Source organism: Syngnathoides biaculeatus, chromosome 2 (genome assembly GCF_019802595.1).
Source record: "Syngnathoides biaculeatus isolate LvHL_M chromosome 2, ASM1980259v1, whole genome shotgun sequence".
In the NCBI taxonomy this organism is placed as follows: domain Eukaryota; kingdom Metazoa; phylum Chordata; class Actinopteri; order Syngnathiformes; family Syngnathidae; genus Syngnathoides; species Syngnathoides biaculeatus.
Window position 1 is genome coordinate 10,253,649 of NC_084641.1, and position 27,639 is coordinate 10,281,287.

Consider the following 27,639-nt stretch of genomic DNA (forward strand, 5'->3'; position numbering starts at 1 on the left):
GGAGGATGTGGACACAAACCAAGGAGAAAAAAGAAACACTTGAGGGAGACTGGAGATGATGACAGTCAAAGCTGCTACTTCGCTGTTGTGTTGTGACAGCTTACTAAAGCGACGAGAAGGTGAAGTCAAAGCAGCAAAATGTCTGCTAAGTCATGAGAGCAGTTTGGTCTCGTGTATTATTACATTTCCAGTGCAGTTCTGACACAGCATTTCAACACAGACCTTCTAATAAAAGTTGACCAGCTCTACACCCTCAGCGAGGTCCGACCAACCAGTCTACATGTTTTGTGGTCTTGCACAAGGCGTTCGACCGAGTCCCTTGGGGAACCCTGTTGGGGGTCCTTCAGGAGTACAGGGTACCAAACCTCAGTACGACCAGTGTCAGACTTTGGTCTGCATTGCTGGCAGTAAGTTGGACTCCGCCAAAGCTGCCCTATGGCACCGATTCTGTTCATAATTTTAATGAACAGAATTTCTAGGCATAGCAGAGCCATACAGGGGGTTCGATTTGGTTGCCCATGTATTGCATCTGTGCTTTTTGCAGATGATGTGGTTCTGTTGGCTTCATCGAGCCATGATTGGCATCTCTCACTGGACCAATTCGCAGTAGTGTGGAGCAGCTGTGATGAGAATCAACACCAACAAATCTGTGACCATGGTCCTCGATCAGAAAAGGGTGGCATGCCCTCTTCAGGTCAGAATGAGTTCCTGCCCTAAGTGGAGTGGTTGAAGTACCTTGGTAATCTTGTTCACGAATGAGGGAAGAATGGAATGCGAGATCGATAGCCAGATCGCTGCACCATCTGCAGTGATCTTGACTTTTATTGGTCCATTGTGGTAAAGGAGGCGTTAACTCAAAAGGTGAAGCTCTCAATTTACCATGCAATCTAAGTTCCTACGCTCCCCTATGGTCACAAGCTATGGGTCATGATTGAAAGAAAAACAAGATCCTTGATACAAGCGGCCAAAATGAGTTCTCCATTAGAGATAGGGATACAGGCTCGGTCATCTGGGAGGGCTTCAAATTAGAGCTGCTGCTCATCCCCATTGAGAGCAGCCAGATGAGGTGGCTAGGGCAATCTGATTCGGATTACTCACAGACACCTCCCCGGTGAGGTGTTCCGGGTACGTCTCACTGGAAAGAGACTCCGGGGACAACCCAGGACACACTGGAGAGACTACGTTTCTTATCTGTCCTGGGAATGCCTCGGGATCGCTCCGGAAGAGTTTGATGAAGTGGCTGGGTAAAGGGGAGTCTGAGTGTCCCTGCTAAAACTACCCCACCCAACCCCCCACTTCCATGACCCGAACTTGGATAAGCAATGGAAGATAGATGGATTAGTCACACAATTGCAATTGTTTCAGCAGCAATAGTGGGCACAGGAAATATAAAATTAGCACACAAGAGAAAACATTTCAGTCCAACTCATACACCATTGTTGATGCAATAAATACCAAATGAAAATAAGAAATGTCAAAACCACATTTTTTTAAACAATGACAACTACATAGTAATGACAAAGTTCAATTGAGCAGTATGCAGAATTATTTTAGTCCTCCTGTATAACATACAAAAATAACTGTCCGATGGTAATGTTAATGACATACTGTTAGTACATACATACAGTGAAAACCATGAATGCAATTTTACTCATAAGTGGCATCAAAATATTTTTGTGCTTTGGTTTTCATCCTTGTATCCTCATTTTCAGTTTTGGCAAAGAATTTTCATTTTGGTGCATCACTCGTAAATATTTGTATTCTTCACTTCCTAGTTACTGAACTTTACTTGCTGTACTCACCATGGGGCCAGGTGATGTTCCCGTGGGACCCGTTTGCCTGGTCTGACCCATAGGCCCACTCGTTGCTCCTATTTGCCCCGGTTTGACCTGGCCCTGCCCCACGCCCATGTTTTGTCCCTGCGTTAGGGGCTGTTGCTGGGCACCGGTGGTGGTTAGGGCCCCTTGCTGCCCAAGCCTTGCGGTCGAAGTCTGAGCCTGCTGTTGTAGTTGCGTCCTCTGTCCTGGGGGACCGTCATTCTGGGAAACTTGACCAACCTGTCGCCCGGATCCTGAAGGACCACCGGGAGGACACTGGCCCCTTGAAGAGGAGCCAGACCTGGAGGTGCCTGGATGTTGTTTTATTTGGGGGGAAAAAAACAAATCTGAACTGATAAGATTCACGTTTAATTTTTCTTATCAATCTATATTTTTCACTAAAGCCGATTACAAGTTTATATTTACATTGTTAACAGACAGGAGAAGGAAGTTGATGGGGAGATTATGCAAAAAATGAGTGAGTAAAAATCAAACCAGAAATTGTCCACAACCAAGAACAGGCGTAGTGAACAACCAAGAACAGGCGTAGTGACTTCACTTTCAAGTTTTATTCTGCCTTTCTGCCATGGACATTTCTGAAATCCTCTGATGCTCTGAGCCTTCCACTTGAAAAGATTTGCAAAAGTCTTCTGGTGGAACCTTACCTCCCATCTCTGGTCCCCTCGTGACGAATATCATCCAATCATCTCTCCCCATTGCTATTGTTCTCGCAGCTTTCAAAAAACAAAAAATTTCCTCTCAAATTAGACTAGTAACTTGTAAGAGCTCACAAAGTTTACTCAACTTGTCAGTGCCCTCACCTACCAAACAGAAAACCCTCTGTGGTGTGCAAATTTTACAGTCTTCAACTCACTGTAAAAGGCTGGACAATGGCAAACTTTAGCCGGCATCTTTGAAGAAAATATAAACATAGGCAAGAACGTTCACTTAACTCAAGTAAATATAATATTGTCTGTCTGTCTGTCTATCTAAACACTTCTGGAAAAATCTCGAGGTTTAAATAGCCATTACTATGAGACCCAGTCCTGCATTATTTGGCAAATACACCACTCTCTTTTGGAGCAAAGCTTGTCTTTGAATCGTCATGCTTAAATGCATAAGGATATATTTTTGCAAGAATTTTGTGGAAAAATCATTTTTGTATATTGTGCTTTGAAAGAGTTGAAGGCATTTTGGCAGTCAAATGCATTTAAAAGTCAAAATTAAAGTGAATGCTCGTTAGCTGTTCAATTTTTTTGTTTTTTTTTAAAAGGTCTTGCATTTTGCCAAACCAACTTTTTCTTTTATTTGAGATGTAATATTGTTTCTATGGTACCTTGATAAATGTAAGATATGAGTTCAAATTGTCCATGCATCCCAGATATTTTTTCTGAAGGTCATTCAAATTTCCCGAGTTTATCTATCTATGTTACTAGCAAAGCTCTCTACCTGCCTTTCTGAACCTAAGCCAGCGCTGTCAAGATCACAAACGTGTACTCTTACAAGTGGGTCTTCTCCACAGAGGCGACCAATCAGATGAAGGGGAGGATAAAGCAGATACAAAACTGTGTCAAACAGAACACTGAACTCTCTGACTCGCTAGGCCTTTTGTGGACATTTATATGATAAAACCAAGGTGTTTTTTTTTTTTTTTAAAGGAAATTGACAAGTCCGTGTTTGAGAGCCACTCTACGGTGGTCTAAATAGCCAAAATATGGGATTTTTGGAATAGATTTTTATGGATTTTTGTCTTGTCAGTCTCTGCTTCTCTTGATCTTGTCTCAATCTTGCCTCGTTTCGGTCTTGGTCTTGACTCAATCTCAACTCCACTTGGTGAGGTCTGGTTTAAGATAGGGTACTCTTGAGCACAACACTATTGGTGGCCAGTCATTCTCAGGGTAAAAATAAACAGTGATTCACAATCACATTTAAACCGATGGCATGGCGATGTCATCTATTTCTAAAGAAATCCCACAGAAGCAGGGGGGGAGAATATCCAAATTCCAGACAGAAAGGTTCAAGCCAATATTTGATACTTTTAAGAGGCAGACGTGCAATCTGTCACACTGAAAATTATGTTCTGAAATATATTCTTAGAAACACTATTCCCCCCACCAAATGGCAAAAATAGCGCACACACACACGTACCTGCTGGCTGGCCCTGCATGTCGACTTGTTGCTGAGACTTGCTGCGTGAGGACCGATGTGGATCACCTTGCCTAGAGGATCTCTGGCCATGATGGTGGCCAGATGGATCTCGCAAGTAGTCAGACGAGTGGTAGGCTCCAGACCTTGAATCACCACGTCTTCCTGATGACGAAGACCTCCCTGAAGGGTCATGCCGTATGGACGGGTCTTTTGGGTGGCCCTTAGATGACCTAGAGGACCTTGGTTCATCTGAATGACGTGACGAGGATGAGTGGCGACTTGAACTGCCATGATGCCGGTGGTCGCGGGTGGATGAAGAATGTCGTACTCCGTGACTGTACTCATCCTGAGGCCACATGTCTTCCTCGGGGGGCTCATCATAATCATGGTAGGTGTGTTTGACACCATGGCGACTCCTTCCAGATGAGTGGCTGCTGCCATAGTGACGAGAACTGGAACGTGGCTTCTCAAACCAGTCTGTCTCTTCCTGGCCCAGATGGTAGGCTTTGGAAACCGAAAGCAGATCACAGTCAATCTCCATGTCGTTTGGAGACAGCGGCATGCAGGCTGAGAAAAAGAAGGAAGACCACCCACATGCCAAAGAAAAGTATAAGGAGAAGATACAATAAATAAAATATAATACATTTATATCCATGCAGAGTACAGTTTACATCACTTTCACATTACAAAACTGTAACTAGATCAAATAAACACTGCAAAAATGTCTGCTCTGAAAACTATATTGAAGTTATCTTTTTATTACCAATGTTAAAGCCAATAATGCTGAGTAAACTAGAGTGAGATATGTGCAACATTTACATTTGGCCGCATTAAGAAGTTATCCCTCTTAAATATTAGACTATTTTGCAGTGCAACTAGAGTTCCGAAATGAAAACAACTATAAATATATCAATGCAAAAGACAGACACTTGATAGCGATAAACCCTGTTGAAACAGTTTGCATTGGTGACGTGCAAAGAAGACCTTCCAAGGGAATCGGACTGGTGTGAACGAAGAAAACGACCACGCCGGAGAACCATGCGAGCACTGGACAAACAGATGACCAGACGGACAGGCGGAGGGACGGACAGGCAGGCAGACAGACAGACAGCAGTCCACTGAAATTAGAGCTCCAAGTGACTCTCAGGAAGAAGAAAACATTGGCATGCAACAGCTAGCTCTGCCTCATTTTCTTCTTTCTCTTTTCTAAGCCTATCCATTGGGTGGGTGGGGGACGTTTAGATAAACGGTGGGGCAGTAGTAGGTAGTGAGACCGTGGGCATTAAGTTCCCACAATTACCTTCACTGTCTGACACAGCACAGTGATAATCGTCTATTATGTATGTATCATCCGACTTGTAGACATGGGTCCGTGGTAGGTCCCGTATGTGGTCTTGCACATCTGGGAGAGAGTGACTGGAACCATATTGGCCATAATAGTAATGGTATCTACCGCTGCGACTGTCATATGGGTCGGGATCTAAGCTTGATGATCGCCCGGAGCCCATGAATCTCCCTTTGGGACTGAGTGGGCTTTCCTCTTCAGAGTACTGTCTAGTTGGGTGGCGTCCCCGGCTAAAGCCAGATCGGTAGGCGTGGTCGTCCCTCTCATAGGATCTGCTCCGGTACCCAGAGTAGTCTCTGGCTGTGATCTTGTCCATGCCATAGCCGGTGGAACGTGAGCGACCAGTGGAAGTGTAGTAAATCCGATCGTCCTCCTCTCCCACTGAGCCGAAGTATCGACTACCATGGGTGATGCCACTGCCGGTGTTATAAGTACTCCTCTTGAAGCCATAGTCCTCTATCAGCTGACGTCCTCGGATGTGGGAGGAGGGGTAACCTCCACCTGCTGACGAAGAATAGGAGGCCAGGTCTGCCTCTACATCCCGAGCCTCCTCAATGGGGGAGAATTTGGAGATTTTCTGCTCCATACTGCCCAGTTTCCTGTGCTTGCTGCGTTTGGTGGACATGACAGCAGGAGCCAAATGGCTTCTGGGGGATGATGATTTCTGCACCGCGGGTCGGTAGCTGCCATGTTTGTAGTCGTGATCATAGTAATAGGATGATCCCCCACCCATGCTACTGCTCACGCTGCTGCTGCCCCCTAGAGGTCCGTGTCTGTAGCTGCTCTTACCCCTGCCATGGTGGTCGTACAATTCTTCCTGCATCGCTGCTTCCTCCTCAGGTGCTCTGCTGTACATGGAGCTGCCAGTTCCCCCACGCGTCGTGCTGCCAATGGTGCTGCTGTGACCGTGGGTGTCGCCAGGGTAACGCCCCGCGCCGCTGTGATGGATCACGTCCCCTGTTGTCGTGCCCAGCCCATTTTTTGCCGTCAGCTCGCTTACATCATCTATCATCATGTAGTTTCTTGGGATATTTTGTTCTAATCCAGGTGCCGGATACATGCCATCTGCTGTACTGTAGATGGAGGGACTATCCACGGCATGTCCATAGGCATTGGAAACTGTCGACGTGTACTGTCCATATGAGCTGGCTGTTGTTGCTGTGTAGCCATATGCATTCACATTGGTTGTAGTGTACTGGCCATATGAATTTACAGTCGTTGATGTATACTGTCCATAAGTACTAGGTGGAATTGTAGAGAACCCACCATAACAACTGGCCAACGCTGCTGAGCCATAGGGTCCATAGTTGGCCATGGTTGTCGTTCCAGTGTATTGACCAAATGAGGCAGCTGAACTGGAATAGGTCATGTCTTGTGCCGTGGTGGTGACCACAACTGTAGGGTTGCTGATTGTCTCATAATTGGTCGGCATCTTGTGCTCCAGATCAGCCAGCGATGTCTGCCTTGGCCTTCCTTGATGTAATGTCAAAATATCAGTTTGGGGTTGCCCGGGGTAAGGAGTACTCTGGCTGGGGTAAGAGGACACAGCACTCGGATAAGGTGAGCTGTGGGTGGGGTATGGGGGCTGACCAGGTGGTGCAGGCCCAAAACCTGTGTGCCCTGGTTGGGACTGAGGTTGCGGTGCACTTGGCAAACCTATGTCTGTTTGTGGATATGGTGGTTGAGTTTGGGGGTAGTTTTGAGAAGAGTATACTGTTGGAGATTGGTAGGGTGGTCCTTGGGGGTGACCATGACTCTGGAGGGGAGTCGGCTGTGGTAGTGCCTGGGATTGAGACACTGTTGGATAAGGAGCCTGGTTAAATGTTGAGGACTGGTAGGGTAAACTTGATTGAGTTGGTGCTGCTGGTTGGCTCTGGGGGTACTGAGAGTGAAATGATGATGTGGGGGTGTACTGGGCTCCTGTGTTCAGATCATGGCTAAACTGGCTGAGTGGAGCAGTACTTGGCCTTGTTGTCAGTAGTCCATTGGCCTCATGTGATGCAGCTGCGGCTGCCAATCGTAGGTTGTTTAGCTCGCTATCAGACATATAGTCCCTAGCATCACCCATACACCTCAGATAAGCAATATCTCTCCTCTCCCTCTCTTTGACCAATGTCTCTTTCCTTTGGTGGATCCCTAGCTCGAGGTATCTCAGCTTAGCATCAATCTCCTTTTCCTCCTCCTCCAGTTCAGCTTGCTGCTTTCTAAGTTTGGTCGATTCTTGCTCCACCGCCTTCAGCTCATGGGTGAGGTCTTTGAGAAGGCTGGCTTTGGCGGCAAGGCCAGACCTGGAGCTGGGCTTGAGGCTGGGCACGGATGGCAAGTAGACCTGTTGGAGGGCAGGCGTCATCAGGGGTAGATGAACTGAAGCAGTCGTCTCTTCTGGAGGAGGGCTTGGCAGGGTTCTCTTGACCTTACGGAGCAGCGAGCTCTGATGAAGGGCTGCCAGCTGTGGAATGAGAGAGAGGGTGGGGTGGAGAGCAGTAAAATATGGAGGGGGGGGGAGACAACAAAACATGAAAAGGAGTAAAACAAGAACAATAAGACGGTATGATTATTTAGATGATAGACAAGTTGTTTGCCATTTGGTCAGGGATATGATGTACAGAACATAGTAAGGCAAAACATTTTGGAAAATGCATCAAGAGGTGAATTATGAAAAGTTGAAAACAGATTATGGAGCAAATCAGGGAAGGTGGAGGCAGAAAATAAATATTGTGAACGAGTTCATATTCGTAGGAACATAGCATGCCAATAGAAAGAAGAGGGCAAATTGATAAAAACAGGGGTGTTAGAGGAATATGCATTACAATGGTAGGTTTTATTAGAATTAGGACAGTCGGCAATTATCACATGAACAGGAAGGAGGGAAACTCGAAAAATAAGATTAGGTAAAAAAAAAAAAATGACAAGGGAGACATATGGACATAAACAAAGGGATTGTGTTTGAAGACAGAAGAAATACCTAACGTTACCAGAATAAGGAGGAAATTATATAACAGCAAAGTTTGAATGTTATGGCAGCAGAGTAGAGACAAGGGCGGCAGCTGCCGTGTCTCACTAGACAAATTAAATATGGTGATAACGTCATTTAAATTAATGTTAAAACATTTCCGTCCGGGTGATTGAACAATCCCAACAAGAGTTTTTTCCTCTTGGAACAGGGGTTGGCAACCTTAAATACTCAAAGAGCCATTTGTTCTCATTTCATACAGAAAAGAATACACGGAAGCCACAAAACTGTTTTGACATCTAAAATGAAGATCGTTTTTTTGTTCTTTTTTCATTTTTCAATACAACAAATATAACTCAGGAAAAAGAGACATTAAGTTAAAGCTTACTTTCAAATACAATATTGAATGTTTCAAAAATCAGGTCCTCCTCAAACTACGCATTAGGGATGTAAATCAAATTAGTCGACAGAAATTTCTGCTTTTAGGCAACTAAAGATATTTACAAAGGATATTTACGCCACCGGGAACCATTTGGCCACCATACATATTTTTGTTGGATTTTGTTGTGCCCTTGAAAAACATGATTTAAAAACAACAGCTTTTGGTTCGTAAATAATTTTTTTTCATGTTTTATTTTATTAGATATGTAATAGTCATGTAACCCGATGTATGAGTGAACTGAATGATAGTTAGCATCTTTTCCTACCTAATATGGTCATCACGAGTGCAGTAATGCCTAATCACAAATGCTAACCATTTAGCCAAGGCTGATTTTGGGAACATTCAGAAATTCACTCCTAGCACATATTCTCTATTCTGGAACGTTTGGAAACTCAGACCGCTGTTGGAGTGTCTCTTTGATTATTCATAGCGCCACACTCTGGTAGTGCTAGCGTACCTTCCCGCCGTGCTCAGTGAGGGTGAGTTTACAAATTCAATCTGACGCTCTCAATGCACTCAGAGTCAAGACTCAAAGCGGCAGGGTTGCGCTCTGGCACCCTCAGAGTTTGGTGCGCTGAATAACCAAACGGCACACCAACAATTGGTCTCAGTTACAGAACATTTCTGAATGTAGACATCCTGCTTGGAAAGAATTTTAAAATATACCCTGAGGAGACAGAGCAGCCGGAGCGTAAGTCAGGACGAGAATGTTGACAGGAGGAAGTGATCCATTCAATATGGCGAGCGCACTGATGTAGGCGTGCCAATGGGCAAAATGCTCATTTGTAAATTAATAGAAAATACAGTGTACGTACTAGTCTCTCGATGGCACAGGTGTCAAATTGAAGATCCAGAGGCCAGATCTGGCCCGCAACATCATTTTAATGAGGCCCGCGAAAGTAAATCATCATAACGTTGCGATATTGTGACCATGTTTTGTTACCAATCCCTCTTTCACAAGAAATTCAGTTGTACAATGAATTGGTTAGTCTCTGATTTTAAAACTAGTTATCCATCCATTTGCTGTGTACTTGTTACAATCTAAAGTGATTATGTCTACATTTATATGTTTTTGCGGCCCTGTGACAAAAAGGATAACTCTGATGTAGCCCGGGATAAAATTGAGTGACACCCCTGGTATGATATTGCTTGTCAGTGGGTATTGCACATAAAAATAACATTTTTTAAAGTTCCACTTTAATTTTCACATTTAGAATTAAGTATTGAAAAAATGATAATGACCTAAAATGAAAATTAGATACTCATGAATTATTCTCCAAAGCCACTGGCAGCCGGAACAGAGAAATTAGACAGCCACACGTGGCTCTGGAGCAGCGGGTTGCCAGCCCCTGTCTTAAAACTCTTTGGACCAAACATATTTTCTGGCATTGTTTGTAACATACAACTTAATTCTTATACTAATAGAAATTAATTGATCAAGAATGCCTTAATATTTTATGTTAAATTGAAACATTTGAGCTCAATAACTCCTTGTGTCATTGTGGTCCAGGTCACCATATTCTTCCATTTAGGCATCAATGTTTCCATCCAGCAGTTAAACCTGCAGCTATTAGACATTTTTCTGTTCTAAACTGAATTCTGCCATCATAGCTTATACTATGACTTGCTGCAATTACTTATTAATGGACAGTTAATGTATTTCCCAGCAAACCACACGCCATGTCAATACAAGATTTTGGATTCACAACATAGAAGAATTATGTGTTTTAAATGAGTATTTTATGGTATGAGAATTCCACACTGACATCTGGATTTGGTTTTAGGTATGGCTTCAAAAGCCTCTAAATCTTCGTAAAATATCCGATCTGGCCTGATCTGTTACATTTGAATAGCTTATGTATTTCAAAATAAAGCCTGTAAAATACATTACTCTGTGGTTGCATAGTCTGTAATTCTGATTTCATTATTGTCAGCATCAATTGAGTGACTTTACCTGGTTCTGCAGTGCTTGTTGTTGATAGAGGGACAGCCTAGCCTTGGTGTGCTCATCAGTTGTAGGACTGAGTGATTTGGGGTCTGACATGGACCTTTGAGTGGTCTTGATGGGTCTGGGCATGGACGGATGTCGCTGGGGGGACTCTGCAGTGTATGCCTTCTGCTGAGGTGTGACATGGGCCTTGTTCAGTCTCTCACTTGACAGTGAATTCTCCAATAGGCGATGAGGGGAAACCGGGGAGACAGGTGAGTAGAGGACCTGTGGGGATTTCGGGACTGTCTGCTGCTGGCGGATGATACTGGAGATGGACTCATTGTGCAGATGGTTATGGGGCTGGTAGTTAATGTCGAGTGGGTCAGGACGGCGGCGCTCAAACTTAGCTGCGTTTGCTGTGATATGCTGCTGCTGGCGCTGCTGTGTGGACATTTCAGTCGAACCAGATTGGTGGGTTCCGCTGCTGGTGGAGGAAGACGAATATGGGCTGACTGTGGTTGGTACGCTAAGCTGGGGAGCGACAACGCCCTGGGACTGAGCTTCTGGGTCAGTCTGGCATGCCAGTGACTGTCCCTTTTTTGTCCGTTCGGGTCCTGAGATGTAGTGCACAATCTCTACTTTATTTGGGTCTGGTAATGTCACATGGATTGCAGGTGAAATTCTTCCAAGGTGCTCCAGTTCCGTTTGGCAGGAGATTTCCCTGATTGTTTGGACGCCTGTACTGGAGGATGCCATCTTAGATGTGCTGGTTTTGGTATCACTGGCAGATGTACTTGTAGCATTTCCGCTGCCGGTGGCACTGGATTCCGAATGTCTAGAGAAACGAGACCGTCTTCGGCGGATTGGCTGTCCTGTTTCAGCCTTATCCTCATCGTCATCTGTCTGGACGGAGCAGTCCACGCTGCGACCTCGGCGCCTGGTTCGAGGACGTATCATGTACCTTGTGATGGAGATGAGAATTCAACAAGTTTCATTAGAATTTAAAGGAGAAATATAGTATTATACCTTTTTTTTACCATTTAAAACAGTTGGCAGATGTCTGTGACATGCTTTCATCAAAATACCCCAAGTATCGGGTATTTTGTCCACACATACTCAGAAAATGCAGACATGGGAACAACACACAAACTCCAAACACGCGAGGCCAGAGTTGAACCCGGGTGCTCAGAACTGTGAGGAACGTGTGCTAGCTAGTCGACCACTGAGAACTGTGAGAATTGTAATTGTCAGAATTTAACATCCACCTATAGCATTTTTCCAGTGAAAAATTTCTACAGTTTTTCTGTTCAGCTTCCAGGTTATGCAGAATGGTGGTCCTGTGTGTCTTTTTGTGTGCAACAGAAAATATGTTGAAATAAATAATAAGAAATAATATATATGAAAATATGTATATAAAATATATTGAAATATGTCCTTCATGGATGTTTATTTTGTAATGTGTATTTCTTGCTAATGCAGCTGGTCAGAACAAGGCTTGTGGGGAACAGGAAGAAAAGAGAGAATAGGACAAAAACAAAAAATTAAACAAAACAAAAAACAACCGTCGCAGAATAACATGGGATATGACAACCAAAATGATACATACAAGTCGCATTCTTGTCTGTGAAAGAAAAGTAGACCATGTGAGGTAAGGATACAACAACTTAGTAATAGAACATGACAGGAGAGGACGGGACAGAGAGACCCAGTTGTGAGAACACCACCCATGCCCGGAGACCTAGAATATCTGACAGCTCCACTGAGGCGCTCTGACCAGCCCCACAGAGAGTGACACGGGGTCCAACTAGACGCCCTCCGTGGCCCTTCCAGCAAAGCAAGAGGCTGCGACCGACCGACAAGGACTGATGAGGGGGTCAGTCACCACCCGAGAGGGCGGCAACCAGCGATTTAAATCAACCGGAAATAAGGACAGGTGGGGGCGCCCAAATAAGGGAGCTCAAGATGGGGACCAGTTGGTTTAGTATGGGACTGTTGACTTTGAGCTTGTACTTTATTATTTGTTAAAGTTCATAATTTTTGTGGTTGTGCTCAGATGTCTGCTCTTCTGTCATCCAGTTCATTTCCTGTGTTTGCATTTTGCTTTCCTGGGTCTTTTTTTCTAGTAGCTTTTTTATCCATCCATCCATCTTCTGAGCCGCTTATCCTCACGATGGTCATGGGAGTGCTGGAGCCTACCCCAGCTGTCATCTGGCTGGGTACACCCTAATTTAGTTGCCAGCCAATCGCTTGGCACATGGAGACAGACAACAGTTGCACTCACAATCACACCTCGGGGCAATTTAAGAGTCTGAAATGACTGCATGTTTCAGAGATGTGGGAGGAAACCAGAGTACCTGGAGAAAACCCACGCAGGCACGGGGAGAACATGCAAACCCACACAGGCGTGGCCGGGATTGAATCCGGGTCCCCAGAACTCTGAGGCCAACGCTTTACAGCCGCGCCACCGAGCCGCTTATTGTGGCATTTAATAAAATAAAATTATTTTGGTGATGCTCACTAACCTGAAACAGGACAGGTTTAGTTTGATTTAACTTTAAACAAAAATGAAGTTTGTTTTTGCACAGCGTATGTGAACTTCCGGGTTCAACTGTCAGTTGTATCACTCTCATTTGAGATCCCATGTTTTTGACTTTATGGATTAAGTTTGAAGTTTTAGTCTTAAAGAGGAACAAACAGAAAGATGCCTCTTGCTGTAGCTGCATTTGACATTCCCTCTTAATGCAATAGGCCTATAATAGATGAGTGATTAATTTTATCTGAAGTACTGTATTTCAATTAATGAAAGGCAAAACCAATTGAAGTTTTAATTTTTGGTTTGTTTTAAATCGTTCTCCATATCTGTAAGACATTTGTAGTTTGCCCGTTTGAACGTAACTATGAATTATTCTTTGTACTGTACACTATATACATCCTCATCTTGTTTTTACTTTGGATATAAACTATTTTTCCACACATTCAAGTGAACCTGAACAATAAATACTCTAGACACTAAAATATTGTAGAAGACACGCCAATTATTCCATGCAGACAAACTTATAAATAAATCACCTTTCCTCCCCATCCTCATCATCCGTCTGCACACAACTGTCCACATTCCTGCGAGGGGAGACATGGATGACTACGCCTTCTCCATCCAAGCTGCCTCTGCTCAGTCTAGTCATAGAGCTGTGTTTCCTCATGTTGCTTTGGTTCTCAACATGCTCCTCGTGGCTCCTCAGACACATTTCTGAGGAGGAGTTGGGAAGGGAACGGGATCCGATGTGATGGTCGGTATAAGGATGCAAAGGCTGTCCATTCACATCCATCTGCAACAGAAGAACAATTATGGTAATTCGCCATCACTGGATGCAATGTTTTGGATGGCCGCAGACGCCCACTGTGATGCCAGATTGGTGGTAAGGGAGATTTGTACATCTAAGAATTCTCATTGTCAAGCTAAAAAGTTGTTGTTGACCCTCACTTGCATGTTCTGGACTACAGCAGCTGTTTTCTGCCGCTTCTGTTCTACAAGCTGCTGCTGGAGCTGTTGTTGTAAGGACTGGATCTGGTCGAGCTGGGATTTCTGCTGGGCCAGTTGTTCCCTCTGGACAACAAGTTGTTTCTCTCGTTCTTGTTGCTGCTGTTGTAGAACCTACATTTTAAAAACGCAAAGAATCACATATGGACAGGAAGCAAAGGTTGTTGACAAGTGCTTATGAATGAGAATAGTTTGATAATGATGTTGATCTGAAAAGAGTCAATGAAAAAAATACAGAAAAGCAGTCAAGGTTTCTTGTGACTTTTGTACTTCGGCTTGAATACAGGATGATCAAATTAAAAACATCACAAGACTCCTGAAATATAATGTGACATGGATTTCTTTTGGATGGTCTTAGAAAAGGCCTAAACTTCGATGTATTGCCATAAAAGAAGAATGCAAGTACAACAAAAAGTACAGCGGCTGTAGCCTATTGCGAGCGCCAGTCATGTAATGCTTGTAAGAAAATATTTCATGGATTTTCTTCATTGCATAAATGACAGCCTGTTGCAAATAAAAGTGCTGGGGGTGTTGCTGCTAACTGCAGGCTATGGGATGCAGAAACATTCGCTTGCTGATTTTGGGATTAAGCAAAGTTTCCACACCTGTTTAACAGAGTTAACTTGAAAGATTTTCAACTGCTTGTTCTATCAAAACAGAAAACAGTGATTATGTTAGCAATGCTGTTAACCGTTAACAATGAGCGTAGTGGGAGGAAATAAATGCAGTTATTTAGTGATGAGTTAGGACATTCTACTATTTCACCATTCTTTTTTTTTTTATTTTTTTTTTGTCAACACATTGAATATGATTATAATTTTATACAAAACAAAATCAACATCAATTTCACATTATACATGGAATAAAAACATGCAGGACACTGTATATTACTCCCTCAGAGGAGATTTGTAAATCATACAGTGCATATGATATCTCAACAATCCAAGTTATGAATGAAAAACACAACAAAGTAATCGTTTGATTGTAAAACAAAGTGTTTACATTGCTGTGAAAATGTAATCAAATCATCATTTTCCCCCATTTTATAGATAGTTTCCTTATCTAATGTTTAAGACTGTCAAACAAATGTAAATATCAGCCAAAGATAACCTAAGTACACATAAAATGCAGATTTTAACTGCTGATTTCATCTATTAAGCGAAAAAAATCATCTCAAAGTTACCTGACCCTGTGTGAAAAGATACGGAAAGTGTTAAACCATAAATGAACTGTGGCTAATCACATTTAATGGAAAAATGTGTTCATTTTCACTGAATGACTACAAGCTTGATTACCTCCAGATATCAAACCTGTCTGACAAAATGCTGTCAATAAAAAACGATTTCAAAAAGGGTTAGAAATTCCAGAACTATCATTGTGGAAAGGGTTACATAGCCATTCTGAAAGCTTTCAGACTCCATCGAACGATAGTGAGCACCATTATCCACAAATGAAAGAATGGAACAGTGGCAAACCTTCCAAGGAGTAGCCAGCCTACAAGCCTACATTTAGCCCAGCAACAGCAACTTATCCGGGAGGTCACAAAGCAAGCCAGGATAACATTTGAAGAACTGGTGGTCTTCCCTGCCTCAATTAAGGTCAATGTTCATGATTCAACAATAAGGAAGAGACTGGGCAAAAATGGCATCCATTCCTAAGTAAACACCACTACTGAGCATAAAGGCTCATTTGACTTCTGCAAAAAAGAAACATGCCAAGATGACATGAAAGCTGAACTTTTTTGAAGAGTGTTTCTCGTGACATATGGTGGAAATGTAACACAGCATTTCAGGAAAAGCAACAGTCAATCATGCTGGTGGTAATGCGATGGTCTGGCTGCTTCATTATTATAAGACCTGCATGACTTGCTGTGTGAGATGGAACATTGAATTCTGCTCTTTACCAGAAAACCTTGAAGGAGAATGTTCAGTCATCAGTTTGTGACTTCAAGCTGAAGCGTACTTGTGTTTTGCGGCAGGACAATGATCCAAAACACACAAGCAAGTCATCTTATGAATGGCTTTTAACAAAAAAAAAAAGGTTTTGTTGTGGCCTAGTACGATTGAAACACCGTTGCATGACCTTAAAAAGTCCGTTCACGCTCGAAAACCCTCCGGTATTGTGAATTTAAAACAATTGTGCAAGGAATAGTGGGTATCTTCATAGAAACGTTAAAAACTCATTACCAGTTTATTTAGGTTTTGGGGCCAATTAATTCGTCACACAGGGCCAAGTAGCTTTGAATAGTTATTTTTCCTTCGTAAATAAAATCAAGTTTAAAAACATCATTTTATATTTACTTATTTATATTTGTTTGAATATCTTTAACTACAGAGTAGAGAATGCAAAAAAAAAAATAAATAAAGGGGCAAATATTTTTAAATATCTATACTGATGGATACTTATGCAACCACGTTTATTTAAATTTTATTATATTTTGCATTGCTATTAAATATTAATTTTACTGCCTTTTTAAAAAAAATTAGGTTATTGTATTTTTAAAAAAAATCCATTTTATATCGACACTCTTGGGTGCAAACATTGTTACAATACAGTACAATAAAATGGACGACTGTTAGAGATAATAAAGATCACAAAACATACAAAAAAACTCAAGACCCCCACAAATCTATGTATTCTGCTACCTGTTTTTCCTTATACCTGTTCCTTGATGTTCTGCAGCTCCTGTAATTCTCTCTGTACCAGGATATGCTCCTTCTCTCTGTGCAGCTTCAGCTCAATCCTTTCTCGTTCTAGCTCTTCCTGTAGGCGCAGTTGCCGGAGTTTCTCCAGCTCTACACGCTCCCTCTCCATCTGGAGAAGCTGCTCTTGCTGCCGATGCAGCCTTTCTGCCTCTGTTTCACCCTCTTTGTGTATAGCACCAGGCGGGGGGAAGGTAGGTAAACCCCCTGCTACTGTTAAACCACTAGAAGAATCTGGAAGGCCAACTGATGTGTAACACTGAGCAGTAGTTGCTTGTGTCTGTTGTTGGTGTTGACTGTTCAGGTGAGCTTGGGACATGTTTAGTGGTTGATGCTGTGGGTCAGCTGATGCAACCTCTACTGATGAAGATGTTACAACAGCACCCTTGCCAAGGTAAACTGGTTCATCTTGGACTGTAGAGGGGGTAGCTGCCATGGGAACAGACACTGGGGCACTCGCCGGCGCCAAAGTTGTGATTGTTTCAATAGTGGCAGATGTTGATGTCGTTTGGAGAAGACCTGGTCCAGGGTAATGGACTGGAGATTGTCCAGATAAAGACATTCTGGGAGTCACTGGTAATCTGGTGAGGCTCGAGAGGGGCACGGGTGTCATGTTGGCAGATGGGTAAGGCCTGTAAACCCCTCTCAGTAGTGGTCGAAGAACAGAAGCAGGCTGAGTTGTAATAGGTAGGGTAGAGGCGATAGGTGTCTGAATGGTGGAGTAGATCATCCCATCTGAGGACCGAATGGCTGCAGGGTACATAGCTCTAAGACTGGCCTGTCTGGCATTTATGAGGTTAGTAAGTGCTTGGTTGTGGGATAATGGCTTCCCATCTAATCCAAATAGCAGATTTTGTCTCAAGCCAAGACCAGCTGAGAGTCTTGAGGTCGCTGGGGTGGTTCCTCTCCCTAAACTCCCAAATTGCATAAGGTCTGGATTGCTCCCATATCGATCCATTGAATTCAGTGCAGCACACATTCGGCTGATCTCTCTCGCTGTTGTGGCGCTGTATTGAGCTAAATTAGCTTCCTGGAAATTAGCAATATCTCGCGCAGAGTAGCCGTAGTCTGAATTTATGTTAGACAAAGAATTATATCTCCGTATAGGCAATGTTGGGGCAGGGAGTTCTCCTCCATGACGCAAATCTGTGTATGAGCCATACTGCATCCCAATATAACCTCCATAGCCATGTTTTACAGCATTTAGGTCCATTGCAAATTCTCCTTGAGATTGAAGATGGGGTTCTGGTTTAGACTGGTAGGATTGTAGCCCAACCTCAGCCAGGTTTGTATCAGACATTGAAGGTTGAAGCCTGCCAGGGTAAGACAATGTGTAGGTCTTGTTTCCATCCAATGCATAATCACCATACCTCCCAGATTGTCTTTCTTGATCAGAATCATAGGAAAGAGGTGGTGCGGACGGAGGCCGTATGCCCTCTTTCTCAGAAGCGCCAACACAGCTTCCACCAAAGGGAAGTCTATAAACAACATCGCAGCAAGCTAGTTGGTTGTCAGGTTTAATCTGCCCCCCTCTCAGATCTGCAGCATCCTGTCCTTCTTCTACTTTTATAAGCTGGGTTACTGGTTTGACATGGTCTTGCCCGCCATCTATCTGTACCATCATACTATGTGGTGCGTTCCCTCCTGTAATCATGCCAGGAGGACTGGGCTTTCCTTTCAGCTCAATGGGCCCAGTCCCATACATCTCTTGGTTGATGACTGGTGAGACAGCACTGACAACAGTGGAGGCAGTACTAGTCTGGCTGACCAGCAAGTCCTTTTTCTGCAAGGGTGAGACCTGGCCTGATAGGTTATACCTAGCTAAAACAGATGCTTGTTGCTGTTGCTGTTGCATATGATGATGCTGCTGCAACTGCTGCTCAAGTAGCTCCTGTTGCATCTGCAGCTTCTCCTGTTGTTTTTGTAGTTCTTTCTGTTGAATACTAAGATCTTCGAGTTTAGCATCAATTTTTGGTATTGATGGGTCCATTGGGGGTGATACAGGGGGTTTGTTTTGGGAAAAAGACACAGCTGAACCCATGCCCTGACCTAAATCTACTCTATTATCATAGGGATCACCATAGATCATTGGTTGTTTGGGCTGGGTCATGAACATGGAAGCTGCCACAGTTACACTCACAGTGGTTGGTGTGATGGTCTCCTGGGCATTCAGGTTCATGATCAATGGCTGTACAATTGTTGAATGTCTGCTCCCCTCCGATCCACCATGGTATTTTCTGCTTTCAGTGGCTAGAGAGGTGAGATCCATTCCTTGATCAGTCATGATGATTGGAGCAGTTTTTGTGGCTGTTCTCAGGTCCACAACACTTCCACCTTGGATCATAGGGCTCTGCTCTACCCTAGATGTGCCTGGGACTGAAGATATGCGGCAGAGAGAGATGTTATCCATGGAAAAAGAGCCTCTTGTATAAGTACTGGCTGTTGTAACCATACTTGTCCCAACATTTACCTTTTCTATTCTTTGCGTTCTGTAGAAGCTGCGTGTAGGTGAATGTTGGTAAGGGGGCGTATCTGGAGGACTCCCACATGGTGAATAAGAATCAAATGTAGACTGATGGCTAAATCGTGTGGGTGAAGACAAAGGGGATGTAGCCGTGTTGACCGTCATTGGGCGAGCTGGACTTGCTGGTGGAGAGTATGGCACATCCTGGGATGACTGCTGCCGGTAGAGCCGTGGGGAGACCGATCTATGTGAAGTTTGGGTTCCCTGAGCCATCACCGGAGATGCTGGCCCGGAACCTCCTGAGTCCATTTGTAGTGTTGAATTGAATGTCTGTGTGGAAAACTCAGCTGTAGCCCTCCGGGAAGGGGAGCGGGTGGGACTTTGTGGTGGTGGGGATGGAGAAAGTGGAGGGCTGGTGCTCCTGTAATAAGTTGTATACTTTGGAGAGCGTTGCTCACTGGTCCGCTCATTTGCAGATGTTGGGCTGTCTCGAACCGGAACACTCCGACTGTCTCCTACCCTTCTGGTGATGACCTCTCTTTGACTATAGGCTTGGGTAATTTCTGCAATCTTGCTACATACACTTGAGACTGTAGCTGAAGATGTAGCAGGACTTGTATGTCTGCTATAGACAGAAGACTGTGTGGAAGTTATAGTGTTGCTTGTACTTGTTTGTGAAATTGTTACAGCATCTCTAGCATAGACTCCATAAGCTGCGATAGTAGTGGCAGCCACTGTTGGGGTAATTCCGTTTTTACCCACTTGGTTTTTCAATCTGTCGTTGTGTCTGTCCTTGGAAGCAAAGTGTCGAGTGACTCTAACATCAGTGATGCGTCCTCCCGTTTCAGCAAAAGACACAGGAGCAGAGATCTGGGTCGGACTGGTTCCTGGAGTCAGGAGGGCATTGCTTTGCTCCAGCAGTTTTGCAAAGGCGGAGCCTGTGCCGAGAAATTGTTTGTCTGAGTAGGAGTTCTCAATCTCTACTTGCTCATCAGTCGCCTGCTGCATCTTTGTGATGTTCTGAGATGTTTGTCGGATCTCCTCAAAAATATCTGTTTCTGTCTTGACGGCATCATTGTCATATCCAGATTGATCTTGTTCATAGCCATACTCATCATCGTAGCCTTGTCCATTAATGTCCTCCTCATAGTACTGACCATGTCTTACTGGAGACTGCTGCTGCTGGTGTTTCTGTTGCTTTTGAAGTAACTCTGCTTTCCTCATCATCTCCTCATAGACCTCCTCGGCACTCTTTAATGGCCTGGACGTGGATGATGGTGCTATTGTGGTTGTGACTGATGATTTCTCAATTGGTGAGTAAAGGGACATAAATGTAGGAAGGTTGTATTCACTGCCTGACTTGTAAAGCTTTGACTCATAGCCCTCAGCTTCTGAATCTAGACTCTGAGGGGAATATTCAGAGGCAGAGGAACGATGGAGTTCTTCCATTTCGGCAGCTTGTCTCAGCTCCTCTGTTGGAGATGCGTCTTCAATAGGTGAAAGGTTACTGGGTGGTGTCTTGGACCTTTCTCTGCGTCTTTGAGCTCTCAGCTCATCTTTATCCCGCTTAGTCTTGCGAGCTGTGCTTCTGATTCTTTGTTGTTCCACCTCTCTCATCTTCTCCTGCTCTCGCAAAAGTTCCTCTTCCTCCCTCAGTTCATCTTCTTCTGAAGAGTCTTCAATGGTAGGAAGGAGAGGGCCATGTGACCGATGTCGTGCTTTCCTCTGTTGCTTGGCTTCTTCCAACCTTTGTCTCCTGCTGGGGCTACTGTCACTGTCTTCTTCCATTGATGAGATAGATGTGGGAGACTGGCCTGAGCCATAAGAGGATGCAGAAGTTGGTGGTAGAGTGGAAGAATAGTCGCCCCGAGAACGCTCATCAGGGGAGCCGGTCAGACTCTCCATCTCCAGTTCGGGTTCACGATCAAGGCTCAAGTCGTTTTCGTTACTGAGCTCAATGTCTCGGTTATAGCTGTTGGTGTTATTGAGTTCGATGGTTTTAAAGCGCCTCAGACCACCTTGTGATGCCATCAGATCTTCTTCACCCTCTTCCACTGAGCTTTTATAAACATCCGTGGAACTTTTTGTTTCCTCCTCAAAACTGCTAGAGTGGTGCTGTAGGCGGCGCTTGTCTTTTGCTGTGTCAGATATGATGTGCTTATGGTGGCCTTTCTTTCGTTCAAAGCCATATCCTTCATCTTCCTCATCTTCATCTTCCTCCATCTCTTCTTCCTCCTCATCGTTTTCCTCATCAGCACTCATTTCCATTATCTGTCTCCTCATGAATTCCTCATCGGTCATCTCTGCAGGAAGAACTTCCTTTTCCTTTTTTTTCTTTTCCTTTCTCTCCTCTTTCCCTTCTTTCCATTTACCCTCCCAGTCTCCTCCATCTTCTTCTTCTTCGATTATGTCTTCAAGTTCCTCATCCGAGTCATATGCATCTGGGGGGATCGACAAAGATCGTGGGCGCTGCTTCCCTCTGTCATCCAGGTCTCTATCCCTGTGCTTCCTTCCCCTTCTGTCCACTTTGTCTTCGGAAAGGCTTTTCTCCAGCAAAGGCCTCATGGAGCTTTCCAGCTTGGTGATTTCTGAAGGGCTTGGTGGGGAGCCCCGCCCAATGATGCCCCTCTCACTCAATTTCATCTCCTCCTCTTGAATTAGTCCCGTGATTTCGCTGTGGGAGCTGGAAATGCCGTCGGAGGAGTAACCAGTATCACTGAGGCTCTGAGGGCTGCGTGACAAATCATGTGTGCTGTTGTTTTTTGTTTCCTAAAGAGAAAGAGAAAAAGGAAGCCTTTAAGGTCTCAGTTGGCTAGACTTTTCATGCAGTACATAAGATTAGATAAGACAAGATAACCTTATGTCACCGCGAGCCACTGATTTTATTGGCCTGAATTATAAAATTTGTCAACAAATATAGTATCCATGAGTTAACAGTTTTGTTGTAGTAATCACATGAACTTTTTTGCATCCCAAGACCAATATTTATTGCAGCACAAGAGCTTCATAATACTATTGTAGGATCTTGAAAAAAATAACTAGCTTCATAAAATGAAATATGAGTACAAGTGTAGTTGATAGATGTTTAAAAACATTTCACTGGCATTGCAGCATTTTCTGTCTTCAAGACGTTCACTTTTCAAGAAACCAATTAAAATATGGCCTGTTTGTTGAGCCGTTACCATTGCATTGTCAAAGAGAGCACATCGTTTTCATTGAAAGAAAATTAATGTAAAAAAACAAATAACAGACACATGGGGAAGCAATACGGGACTGATCAAAACTGGACAGGTTTTTGTCCAACAGTGACATTCTTAGGTTTTGGAACATTAGCTACAAAGTAGATAGTTACTGTAAAAAAATCATTTAAATAACTGATGCACATATTATTTTGTCATTCATTGTAGAGTTTCAACGTTTACCAAAACACTTCAATACTAAATTAGCAAGACGTCTTAATCAGCTCTATGTTTGTGGACCACTGTTGAATTCTGAGGAACTGATCTTCAACGAATAATCATGCACTTGAACAACAAATATAAAGTACTTTTTGATTCTGTTAAATTTCAGGTCCAAATAAGGTTGCAGTGTTAAGAGCACAAACAGACAATTCATCAAAATTCACTAGTGGCTTTATGATAACATGACAAATCATAAATGTGTAAGTGCAACTAACCTGGCATAATGATAATGACATGACCCTAACCCACAATACACAAAATAGGATGATGAAAATCTTATAATGACTATCAATAAGTAGGAGGAATCATGTCAGCTTTATCTTTTTGTGATGTACCATAACATAAAACAATCATTAGCAGCAAGTGTTGAATTGACACCATCAAATGTTTCCAGAGGAAGAAAAGAGGTATGAAAAGGTCAAGTCATTAATGAAATATCATATTTGCAGTTGTTGACCACTTTACTGAGAGAAATGTCGTTACAGGAGATGTGCACCAGTAGTCCTTCCATCTATTTATTGATCCATCCATTTTCTGTACCCCTTGGGCGCATTGGAGCTTATCCCAGCTATCTTCAGGCGAGAGCCAGAGCATATCCTCAACTCGTCACCAGCCAATTGCGGGGCACATATAAACAAGCAAGCATTTACACTCACATTCACACCTAAGGGAAATTTAGAGTACTCATTCTACACACCACTCATGTTTTTGGGATGCGGGAGGAAACCGGAGTACTTGGAGAAAACCCACACAGACACTGGTTCTCCAAACACTCCACACAGCTGGGGCTGGGATTTGAACCCTGCTTGTCAGAACTGTGAGGCAAATGTGCTAACCAGTCATCCGCTGTGCCATGCAATTTATCAATAATTGTGTTCAAATGAGTTTTTAACCGTGCAAAAGAGAACCTGTCCCTGACATCTTTGGTAACATTATGAAGTTGTCAGTGCTTTTCAAAAGCTCCAAGAGCTGCATTTTTTTTCTGTGAAATTCCTTCACGTTTAATGTTGTGTGTACTGAAGTACTGTGTATCCAAAAATATATTTGCTGCAAGATTGGCGCCTGCCAAGTGAGAAAAGCCCCTCTCATTCCGCATCTAAGCGCTAATCCACTCTTGCTGCATTTGGCAAAGTCAGCATTCTGCCGGAAAGAAAAATCAATATCTTACATTACAACCAGCTACAAATTCTTAATATTGGAGCATGAAGTAACTATTCCAACATTCACTTCATATATATTAAAAAAAAAAAAAATACTATTGAGAATTAATAGTGATAGTTTACATTAAGTATGAAAAGTAATCTTGGGGAGTGTTTACACAAAAGTTCCAATGGCTTTGTGTCCACAATATATATAACAATGGCAGGTCAAAGTTGTTGTTGAAGATGACAGATTTGATTAACTCTACTGTATACTTACTCCACTGCGACTGCAACTGACCAGCTGAGGTGCACTACTCATAACAATTTCTAAACATACGTAGACCAGGGTTAGTAGTTGATGTGTACGTGGATACCGTTTCCTGACAAAGAAATATCATCCAGACATAGACATGGTCGCTGTCATTTTTGCAAGGATCATTGATAGCATAGTTTGTTTGCGTAACCTCTAAAAAGCCCAAGTTCTTAGGAGGACAAACATACCCTTAATGACACACTTTAGAGGCTTTCCAAGGGTAAAAGGCTAAATCCCGAAGTCATCTTTTCACTTTGATTCAAAGTCACAAAGAAAAACATTCCCATGTTGAAAAAGTCTTTTTGCATTGGGGAGATATCAATGGGAAAGTCCAGAATGAACAACAGCTTTGCAGATGTGTAAACTGTGAAAAACATTTTTACTTACGTCGTAATGCCTTGACTTTTTTATTTCCTTGATTGGTGTGACTTGATCTCCTTTCTTGAGAGGGGTTTTGCTGTCTTTCACCATTTGGCTTTCAGGCTCCATCTTCAGTTTTTCCTCTGTGGTTTTTGTCTTCTTCTGGGTCTCTGCTGTTGATCCAGGAGATGTAGCTGGTATCGTAGTCTTGGTGTCTGCTGGCAGTTTCGCAGCATTTGGCACAAACTCTTCACTACCCCCAGTTCCTGGCTGTGGTTTCTGGGTCTGAGGCTGGGCTTGTTTGGACCCCTGTTGATTGGTGGCTTTGTGGAGAGGGCTTTGTTGACTGGCTGGTGCCTGGTGGCGCGGTGACCCAGATGGCTGATGTTTGGGGGACGGGTGAGGAACAGGCAGAGGAGGCTCATCCAGACCGCCTCCGGACATTAGCCGCTGGGTTTGGCAGTTGAGACATAGCCACTCTTTTTTCTGAAAGACAAATTGTGGAAATCATGACAGTTGTAGTAAGCATCATGGAATATGATTGCTGTAATATGCTTGCTAAGATATGTCTGCTGATATTCCATTTTTTGTCCACTTTACATGCCATAGGAACTTTAGCAAGCCTCTACAAGGTTTGTAATCAGGGATCTGATTTTGTTTTGACTTGTTGGCCATTGCTCAGGATTTGCACAAGTCTTTTTAGGATTGGCATGGGTTGGGAAACTACATGTAAGACTCTTAAACTAGAAGAGGACCCACAGTCTTCAAACCTAAACACAGGTCTCAATACAACGAATCGATACATCTAACTAAGACAAAACTAATGATATTTGGAAATGTTGATAACAAGCTACCAAGTGGGAGCACAAATAGAGGTTTTGAATACAGAAATTTGTGACAATGTGATTACAGAAAGACTAGATGAGATTGAATTCCTGGGGATAATTGATCACAATAATTAAAAAAAAAAAATCTGCTGGAAACCACACAGTCAAGATATAAGATCCAAACTCTACAAAGCATTTCACTGCTGGCCAAGCAAAACATTTCCAATTTAGAAATCATTTCACATTCCATAGTGCTCTCTAGTGTTGTCTTATCCATCCATCCATTTTCTGAGCCGCTTATCCTGACAACAGTGTCAGGAGTGCTTGAGGCGATCTCAGCTAATTTCGGGCAACCCTCAACTCATTTCCAGCCAGTCGCAGGGCATATACTGAGGAAACAAAACAACCATTCACACACACATTCACACTCATTATAACGCTGTTTTGTGTTTATAGATGTAAATGGTTTTTTTCATTTTTTTTTTTTTAAGGCTGGAATTGTTATTTACTTTTTGGTCAACTTTCTGCGGTGCCTTTGTAATGTAGAGTTGGATACTGGTATTAGAAAAAGTATTCCAATACCTTGCCATCGAAAATAAATAGATACCATGTTTTTAGTACCAGTACTAAGGTACAAATTGACAGTGACAAAGCCGGCTGCACACAGCAGTTTGTTTGCAGCCGCACAACTCTCAGACTCTTCTCTTTTTATAGAGAGTGGGATGCTTTTCACTCCACAAATCATGAGGACCGGTGAGGAATGGTGTGAAATTTGGAAATATTTCACTCAGCTATCATCAACGCAAGCCGATAGAAACTAGAGTGCCTACAAAGCATATATACAGGTAAAGTCACAGAGACCAGATGAGGAACACCTTGCTGCTCGGAATCCTCAATTATTTTATACAAAGAGCAACAGATGAGCAAATTTGAGGGTTTTTTTGTCATGAAATACTTATCTTCAAAATGAGCCAAAATAAGTTTATTATGACGAATACCCTTTTCCCACTGGTCGACCTTGGCTAAGCAATCAGATTTTGTAGATGAGTGAGTAGAGCACAGAGACTTGCTATCAATTTAACTAAAGCAAAACACATTTATTCATATAGCGCTTTTCAGGTGGCACGGTAACGACAGGTTAACACATTTGGCACACAGTTCTGAGGACCACGGTTTGAATCCCACCCCAGTCTTTGTGGAGTTTGCATGTTCTCCCCATGCCTGCTTGGGGGCTTCTCTCTGGTTTCCTCCCACATCCAAAAAAGATGGGTGGTCGGTTGACTGAAGAAAACATTTTCTGTGCCCTAGTGAGCACATTTTCCATTTTTTTTATGGTAGAAAATTATGAACTGTCCATACAATAAAGCCAAATAAAGACAAAAGTGTGTTCGTTTTCACGTAACTGTTTTGTGACAAAACATTCCTTCTGTTAAGTAATTTATATATTTTAAACAGGGTAAAAATCTCAGCAGCTGTGAGAAACACACGTTCAATCGCTTTGGTGCTGAACATTATTATTTTTGATAATCATATGAATAATTTAAATTTCCATGTTTCATCATCAATGATTCCACTACTTTTACAGTTGTTTATCGTAATCAGAGACAGAGTTTAATTTTTGGTTTTGGTTTCACAAATGAGCTAGGAATTAAATATACAATATAAGATATTTCAGCAATGTGACTTTCTTAAGAATCGGTGTAATGTGTATGTATTAATATGCTTCCTGGCCATTGCTCAAGAGAGCTGAATGATTGTAGCATTTCTTTCCCTCCTTTTTTGACAAGTGAATGCTGACGCAAAAGCAAAAACGGACTGTCGTGTGCGCAAGGATGCATGACTCAGAAAAGATGCCCTGTCATGTGGCTGATGTCATAGGGTGAAGTCTCAAAACCAAAACCATTTGTATTGCTCAATTACTTAATAGTGCCACAAAACCTTGAAAAACATTTATTTTTTTTCAGATATTTAAGTTACATTGTTGAGTCCAGATTAATTAATGATAGGTTTGTATTTCACTGCCATTGACAGCTATATATGACAAATATGCATTTCAACTGGGAAGGCTGGCATTGAATGAGTTATTTAATTTAAAAGCAAACACTGTAATCTGGACAATGTAGCTTGCTAAACTACACAAGCAAAAACGTAAGGGGTCTTTAAAAGCACAACTTGCACACATTTACCTCCTTTGTGC

General features: G+C 42.9%; 1 protein-coding gene across 1 annotated transcript in view; it reads right to left on the reverse strand.

The window, feature by feature from the left end:
• bsna (bassoon presynaptic cytomatrix protein a) overlaps positions 1–27,639 on the reverse strand; it is an 83,990-nt gene that overhangs the window by 11,245 nt on the left and 45,106 nt on the right. Inside the window, exons 3-10 of the mRNA XM_061832454.1 lie at positions 24,643–25,101; positions 16,835–22,108; positions 14,117–14,287; positions 13,705–13,961; positions 10,660–11,596; positions 5,266–7,759; positions 3,966–4,532; positions 1,803–2,128 (exon numbers count right to left, since the gene is read on the reverse strand). Of these exons, the coding sequence (XP_061688438.1) occupies positions 1,803–2,128; positions 3,966–4,532; positions 5,266–7,759; positions 10,660–11,596; positions 13,705–13,961; positions 14,117–14,287; positions 16,835–22,108; positions 24,643–25,101 (10,485 nt within the window). The remainder of the gene's footprint in view (positions 1–1,802; positions 2,129–3,965; positions 4,533–5,265; positions 7,760–10,659; positions 11,597–13,704; positions 13,962–14,116; positions 14,288–16,834; positions 22,109–24,642; positions 25,102–27,639) is intronic.